This window comes from Alnus glutinosa, chromosome 8 (genome assembly GCF_958979055.1).
Source record: "Alnus glutinosa chromosome 8, dhAlnGlut1.1, whole genome shotgun sequence".
Classification (NCBI taxonomy): domain Eukaryota; kingdom Viridiplantae; phylum Streptophyta; class Magnoliopsida; order Fagales; family Betulaceae; genus Alnus; species Alnus glutinosa.
In genome coordinates this window covers 29,418,987-29,427,566 of record NC_084893.1, presented here as the reverse complement: position 1 = coordinate 29,427,566, position 8,580 = coordinate 29,418,987, and the positions used below count along the sequence as shown (strand labels likewise).

Below are 8,580 nucleotides of genomic sequence, written 5' to 3'. Positions count from 1 at the left end.
ATCATGGGGGTCGTGGGAACAGGGGCGTGGAAACAGGGGTTAGCATTGCAGAGTGACCATCACTCTGCAATCGTGTGTTAGCTATCAACATGCAGTCTCTTAGTGGGGATTGCACGTTCAGTAGTGAAGGGCAGTTATCAGCATTAGCTTAGTGGGTAGTTATCATTCGTTTATCATTTCTTTAACAGTTGTGTGTATAAGATCAAGTCTAGACGTAGGGGTATGGTATTGATTATTGTACTGACTTATGTCATTTGTGGTTGTCTCCATTCCCTAATTGGAGTCTTTATCTATAAACTATCTTCCATTTCCATTCCAACTACTGAGAGTTCCTATCATCATAGCTATAAGCACACGCCAACATACTAATGCTCAACTCGCTTAACAGCCCGGTGGACCTTTTGCCCAGCTTCGTGGGCACTGCCTCGTCCCCAAACGACACTTCGGACTGGAAATGCGTGTGCTTTTACAAGAACAGGGCTTGGATAGAGTTCCACAACAAGAGCGGCACTAAATTTGGCAGTGGTACCATTCACGTACATCAAGGTCTGGAATTTGAGCTTACTTGCTTGTTTTCTTTGGTTTTTAGTTGGTTTTGTTGGATTCTGGAGTATTGGGGTTCTGGGTATTGACTAGATTGTGATTTAAATTAAAATACATACCTACAATTTAGTTTTTAATTTCTTTAATTTAATTCTGCTGAAGTTGGTTAATGTTTTAATGTCTTTATATACCTTTCCATCCGTATGAAAATAGATGATAACTTTTTCCTTTTTGGGATGGCTCAAAATATTTGAAACTTTTCAAAAGTGGAAGCTCATACTTCTTCAACTTCCTGTATTTACCTCACATTTTTTCAGAAAGCAAACAAGGCATTTATAAAAATTTGTGCTACTAATGTAAAGGATATTTTAGGAAAACTATATTTTTTTGGCCTTTTTCATTTAAATCATGCCATTTCAAATCGCAACACCTGCTTTGAGATAAAAGGAGTGTTTTAATTTTGTGAGTTTAATTGGAACTTTCAGATATTGGGACCTACATTTTGTTTAAGCTAAGCATTCACTAAAAAAAAAAAAAAAGGCTCCTATGGAAATAAATTCTGATTCGATAATTTTATAGTGCCTTTATGCGTTTTTACTTATTGTTCTTCATTTTTGTGTGTTTTATAGATCCCATTGAAGCTTCTTTTGAGTCATTCTTAATTCTGCAGCTATTGGTGTGTGCAAGTGGTGGGATTCAAATTTGGCTGGCATCTTTTTTTACATTATTTGTTATGCATTATTGCTCATTTTTCTTTTGCCCCCTTGATTTTTACTACTAACTTTGCACAAAAAGAGAACAATAGTGTACGTACTGTAGAAGAACAATGCACCAAATACATCTGCTTTAAATGGACATGTTGCTTCTTTTGCAACTTCCTCGATGGATTTTTCTTACTGTTTCAAGGAAATGGTGTTTTTTTTTTTTTTGATGAATGATGATAGTTTCAAAATTTGATAGCAGAGCTTTGTGGAATTTAAGATAACGGCATGCCTCTTTAGTCTAAGGAGAAAAAAAAGGAAACAAATATTGACGAAAATATCCTCTTCTTTCTTTCTTTTTTCCCAAGAACCGTAACTATTTTAGCAAATTGATTTATTGTTTTGGTTTGATTAACAAATAGTACTAGCATGGCATTTGGTTTACAAGCTACAAGGGAGTACACCCGTGGGTCTCCACTAGAACTGTTGCACATGCAGGTTGATGGTGGTTTTGAGAGAAGAATATGGTCTATAAAATCGTCATTTATGCCCCCCTAAAAAAAATGAAGTCCTTAATTGGTAATAAAAACATTAAGAGGCAATGCTTACTCATTTAGTGGTTGTCACAAATGTACTCCAACATGTTAAATTAAAAAGAGATACATCAGCTATGGAGCTGTGGAATTGTTGTCTATAAGACTGATTTGGTAGTGTTTATGTATAGGTTATTAGGACCGTTGAAAGGGAAATATAAAAAAAGATATGCTATTGTGGTGATAATTCATGCATGATGCTTTTTAAGGTTCATGATGCATTATAATGAAAAAACATTTGATATAATTACAATTGTATGTACCTTTTGGTTTGAAGTAACATATGTGTGCTATCTAAATTAACTCTCTTCTATTTTCTTTTGGTATATCACATTTACTCAATTTTATTATTTTACAATTTTACTTTTTTTGTTAAGAAAATTCAATGTATACTTATTTAATAATCTAGATATTAAATCTATTCTATAATATATGTATGATATTAAAATTATAATGTTAACAATTATAGTGATGCATAACAACGGGAACCAATTAAGCATGTGCATTGCACGTACCATCCAACTAGTATATATATATAAAAGTACTTCAACAAAAGATTATATTAAATAAAAACATAGGGCATGGCAACCCAACAAAGGATCCAAAAATAACTACAACATTGTAGATAAACAGATAATAAAAGGGAATACAACAAATAAATGATGCGGTCGTATATATCCTTGGTACAAAGATCAAGAAAAGTGGTTACCACTAAAGGTGATTTGGTAAGGTACACCACGAATGGCACAGTCAAAATGCGTAAGGGCCCCAAACCTCGAAAGGTCCGAAAACCCAAACTATAGCCAACCAAAGAAACAATTACAATATCACACACAGAGGTGAATCACCACAACAGAGAAGACACTGATAACGGTTAAAACAAAACCAAAGGTGAAGATAGTTTTAACAACCCGAAAAAATAAAATAAAATAAAATAAAAAAATAAAAACAATGAGCGGCACAACGACATCTGGCGTATGTGGCAGAGTAGGAAGGAGACTGGCGGCAAGTAAAGGTGGAGGGCTATACACGAGACGGAGCGTGTGCAACACGCACCAACGAGTGAAATCCACTCGCAAATGCATGCAAGCCAAGCTTCAATGAGGAGAGGTCTGATGGAGGCATGACTGGTGTTGGCGGAGGCGGAAGACAACAGGGAACAAAGTGGTGGCACGCGTGTCAAACAAGAGCTGGTGGAGGAAAGTAAATCCAACTTCAAAAAATTCAATCCAAAATCCTGACAAATTTGGCCAGAGACATGTTGAAGGAAGAAGATAACCAATGATAGTACTAAGGAAAAAATAAACAAAGCTTCCGAAGATATAAACATGACCTTTGAAATGGTAGATAAGGCCTTCAAAGAGGTAAATAAGGCTATAAAAAATTCTAGCAGGATATGGGAGGCGTTAGCAGTGAGAAAAGGGAGGGATAGAGAAGAAAAAATGAAGAAAGAGAAGGGGGAGAAAAGCTTTGAGCTTCTCTCCTCCCATGGCTTTTGTTGCGAAGAGCTTATCAGAGAGACAGAGAGAGAGAATAGAGGTTTTTTAGAGAGCGTTTTTAACTAGTAATAGGGCTAAAACACGTTGAACACGATATTGTAATTGTTGAACGGGATGTTTTACCATGACTTGGCGAATTTGAAAGTTCTGCATTCTCCTACAGGGAATGTTTCGTTGATTTTAGTCCCAGACCCTCTCCTATTAATGTAACCTGGATAGTACCATGAATGAAATCGAACTTTCTTAAGCAAACACAACCCAATCTCCTCTGCTAACTCCACTATCTCCCACTTTGTGTAAGGGTAAGCCGTCTTGTGGGTAATGTGAATTTCTCCATTCTCTGTCAGCATGTCCATTGCACTCCTCAAGAATCCCCTAACCAACATCCTGTGAAGCCTGAAAAAAAACATCATTTTCATTAATTAGAGACCATGACCGTACCGATTGCACGTTTGATTTTAGATGTCGATATGCATGTGTCTGGTTGAAGTGGCCGGCCATTATCATGAACTTTTTCAAAACATTCAAGACAGAAAAAAGAAAACATAAAACATAAAAGCTTACTCAATTTGGTACTCATCATGTTCCTTCCAAATGAAACCAGCATGAGGGAAATTGAAGGTTATCCTGGCCTGTCGAACAATTTGAAATGAAGGAGAGGGTGTCGGTTCATATTACGGGCATCCACATCATGCAAAACAGTGCATCTCCGCTCCTCCAGTTCTTTCAAATTGCTCATGTCATTAGAATATTCAGTCATCAATAGCTCTTTGGTATGCATGGCGAACAGCTCCCAGTTAGAAAGAAGTCCAAAAGTATGTAAACAAACATATATATATATAGGGAAGACGACAGAAACAAATGTATATGTAAGAAGAATAAATTAATGAAAGAATGTTGACCAACACTTAAAGAGATATTGGAAGAGGTAGTATATTGCAGTCCGAAACGATACCTTTGGAATCAAAAGAGGTGGCAGTCATGTTGGCAGCAGTGCCAAATGCTTTTGCTAAGCATGCAGCAAAAGAGAAATCTCCCTCACCCACAAGCAGTATTTTATGAGAGCTACTATAAAGTCTATAATGCGGTATTCTTTTCTCTGCTCCATTAATTTTATCTACACTAGACTCACCCATTTAATTGATTCTCTTTAGCCCAAATTAAAAATCTTCAAACTTCTCCTCTAAGTAGTGTTTAACTTTTCTAATTAATATGGATATATAGGAGTCGCACTCTTGGAGGAGCGCGCCCATGCGTCCCGTTGGATTGAATGAGCATTATTTGAATCGACACGAAGAATTATGCTACTATCATTAAAATCACCGACTCATTTCCCAAGAAATACAAGTTTCGATGGCTTCCATGCATGCATGCATGAACGACTGAGAGTGATGAGGAGGTGTCCTAGTTTTCTATCCATATAGGCCCTTTAATGTCCATGTACCTACGTACCAACGTGGTTAATGAACTTAGTTAATGGTACCTCTTTACATCCTCGGTCGGGCCTTGTTTGCCCAACTTGTTGAAAGAATATCCATAGGAATTAGGAAGGGTTAGATTTTGTACATGTTTGGTCGACTTAGTTAATTGGGCCCTTTTTGTGCATTTATTTGTGTCCATCTCTTTGTTCGCCTCGCAAGAGTGGAAGAAAGAGAAACTTGTAAATGGTATCTTCGTTGTGATCCTTAATGGATTTGGATATAATCCCAAGTCCATCTGTTTGAATTCCACCCAATTCCGACAGCTCTATAAAGAGGGAGTTGTGAGGCCTTCTTGCTTCTGAGTAAATAGTTGTTCGGAACTCATCAAAATTCTCTTCAGTTAAATTTTAACCGGAGAAATGGAGAAGAGCAAGTTCCTTATGTTGAGAGGCAGTCTTGTAACTATCCCTCAACATAAGGGACCGACTCCTATCTAGTTCTTCTCAACTGGAGAGAATTCTAGTCCGTTGGAAACAGGCAAATCTTACAACTACCTCCTCTTGAATTGTCGAAGCAAGAATTGAAGTGGATGTAGAGTGGTAAATTTATAACTTAAAAGCCATAAATAGATCCACCTCCCTAGGCAACTCGTGAAAATAAAAAACAACAAAACAATTACGTCAATGATCAACATATTGTGCTAAAGAACAATATCATGAACAAGACTTTTAACCTTTTCTTTCACCCAATCACTACCTGCCTACACCCAAACAATAAAGCACGCACCCAGGCACTAGGCAGCCTAGCAATTTAGCGAAGTTCATTATATCTGCCAATGTAGTCATGGCCTTTGTTTAGGCTTAATAGCCACAGACTACCAGCTAAATTAATTAACTCTTATCTATAACCGGTCAAAATAATAATGAGACTATCTAAGAAATGAAGGAGAAAAAATTAAAAGAGAAATGTTATACACTACACTTTTATCATACTTTACTGATGTGATACTGTCAATCGACTTTTATTTAGAATCAGGAGAGAAAAAGAGATTTATCGAATAATTTTCTTCTACATTTTAGTCTTATGTTACCCGTTTCTTTTAGGCTTTTGCATTCTCTACTTCAAGAGAAGAAAAATAAAGAAAAAAGAAAATAAAGCTAGAACATGAGGAGCAAAAATTGAAAGAAAAAAAAATGGAAGAGCCGAAATGCCAAAACGGGAAAAAAGCACAGAAAAACTGTAGCGGCCTGATCCGTAGGCAAAAAAGTAAAAATACGTATAACATTTTAAAAGACCATTATTCTATATAATTTTTATTGGAATTTTTTGTGACCAACCCAAGAGCTTTTGGATTTGGACTTAAAAACTATAAAATCTAAAAATATTTGGTTTAAGGGGCTATCCCCCCCTCCACTGGGAAAAAAAAAAAAGGCAAGAAATAGGAGGTGGGATGAAGGAATAAAGCAGAGCTCTTTACTATTCTCCGTCTCCGCAGTGGGCTTCATTTTACCAAAGATGATGAGAACATGAATTTTCAACCATTTATGCGTTGGAGAGACCGTTTCCTATTTTGTGCCGAAACAAGTGAAATCAAAAGGCATTACTTGAATGCTACTGCAGGTACATGCGAAGAAATAATCAAAAGGGCTGTATTTGTCAGAGAATTGGGAGATCCTATCGTAATGCATGACTACTTAACAAGCACTCATAAGGAAGGCGGGAGGCGGGAGGCTCGTACTTGAAAGACGGAGAACTCTTGTAGAGGAGAGAGAAGATAGGCCTCATTTGACAAAGAATTTTAGGAAAGCTTTTGGCTTTTTTGTTAAGCATTAACAAATCACATACACAAAACACTCAAAATTATTTTCACCTTTAGTTGCATAATACTTTTTCAACCAAAAAAACAAAAAAAATAACTTCTAAAAAGTTTTATCAAACGAACCAATTATATTTTATGTCTCCAGAAACTCGATTCCCAAGGCAACTTGGTACAGCATGCATACAATACAACCATTTTGCACAAAACGGTTAAATTTATAACATCTAAACAGAATGTGTGCTGTGGATGCTCGCAAGAAATCAGATCCCAAAACACATGAAACTGCAACAGCTATGATCTCAGAGCTTCAAAAGTCCTACACACCAATGCATACCTAATAGAGAAACGATTAAAATCATTCTCCGACCCATCTTTCACTCATTTCCGTACAGTGGATTAACAAATAAGTCTCACAAATTCAATGGTCAATTTGCAAAAGGGACAGTTGGGAAATGGAATGAAAAATGAAGTGTACCATGGCTCTTCCTAATATACTTGAAAGAACCAGCAGGTATAGAAGTACTGTAAAACATACTGTATTTACAGGTACTGCGGCACCTGTGCACCACTTGCATTCAGTCGGTGACTATCAGCCAACATCAACCTTGCCCGCTGCATTGACCTCAAAATATAGATCCTACGCTGAAGCTCACGCAAAACGTATGTGTCACCATTCAAGGTTCTTCCTGGAATTTCTGCAAAGTCTCTAAAATGAAGCCTTGGTGCATGAAAAGGGTATCTTGAATCAATCATATTTCTTCCAAACATTTCTGTTTGATTATTCAAGTGCCCATCAATCATCCCAAAGCATTCATTTCTAGCACTGATTGTTAACGGCAACTGCAAATCCTCTGAAACTTGCTCCACATTCATTGAGTAACCTGCTCCAGGATGACTAGAGTTAATTGAAGTAGAAAACTGCTGCATTTCGACCGGAGTCTCTTGAAATCGCTGCGATCTTCCATGTGCTGCCAAAGCTAAAGGTGTTATCCTTCTAGCTGTTAATGGCAAACAAAAATCCTCTGAAATTTGTTCCATATTTGTTAAGTAACCAGCTCGAGGATAATTGAAATTATCTGAAGTTGAGCACTGATGCATTTGGACCGGCATCCCTTGAAATTGCTGCGATCTTCCATGTACTGCTGGAGCCAAATGCCTTATCCCTCTACACGACGTTTTAGTTTTAAGGGACAATTGGAATTTAAAGGTGCTGCACTCTCCCAAAGGGAAGGGTTTATCACATCGCGAACCATCCCCTCTCTTATTTTTGTAACCTGGGTAGTCTTCTTTCTTGAAATCAACACACTCAGCCAATGTCAAAGAGTTCTGTGAAGCAAGTTCCTCTATATTCCATTGGCAGAATGGCCTTGAAGTTTTGTGGTTTACATGAATCTCACCACTTGCTCGAAGCATGCCTCTTGCATTCCTGAAGAAGCCATTCACAAGATCTCTATGCATCCTGTAGGTACCAGATTATGGAATGTAAACATAGTATTAGATCCCTGTAATGAATCAAAAATGTTCATAGAAACCTTTGGACATAAGCATGATGAGGCAATTATATATATATATAACATTATCCACATCATGCACATCAAAAGATGGCCAATGAGGGACTCTTCAGAATACCACTCTCCTATTCCGGCATGGATTCATGAGTCTTCGCCATAATACTACCTAAAGGCCGTGGCTTCGCATTGTTTCACAAAGCTACATACTCTCATACACCAAACACCCATATGACAATGTCCTCATTACACAATGATTAAATTCAGAAAACCAAAATTGACACTTCCAATTTCTTATTTGTATAAAAATGACACCTAAGTTTATTACTATTTCCCCTGCTTCTGCAAATGAGACTTGTCAAATAAATTTCAACAAGTTGCTCAAAGCATCTGATTTATGGCATTACTTGTAGGTAATTGTATCAAATGTGCAACAACTACGATGGCTTAATTGCCAAACACATGCAATTCCCTTGCCAGAGACTATTATTGGAAA

At 37.1% G+C, this 8,580-nt stretch overlaps 1 protein-coding gene and 1 pseudogene across 1 annotated transcript in view; both read right to left on the bottom strand.

Annotated features, from left to right (window-relative positions):
• Nucleotides 1-3,455: 3,455 nt before the first annotated feature.
• LOC133876350 (uncharacterized protein At4g26485-like) lies at nucleotides 3,456-4,472 on the bottom strand (annotated as a pseudogene).
• Nucleotides 4,473-6,878: 2,406 nt separating this feature from the next.
• LOC133874636 (uncharacterized) overlaps nucleotides 6,879-8,580 on the bottom strand; it is a 2,908-nt gene continuing 1,206 nt past the window's right edge. The window contains exon 3 of the mRNA XM_062312509.1: nucleotides 6,879-8,035. Coding sequence (XP_062168493.1) covers nucleotides 7,117-8,035 — 919 coding nt within the window. The 3' untranslated portion in view covers nucleotides 6,879-7,116. The remainder of the gene's footprint in view (nucleotides 8,036-8,580) is intronic.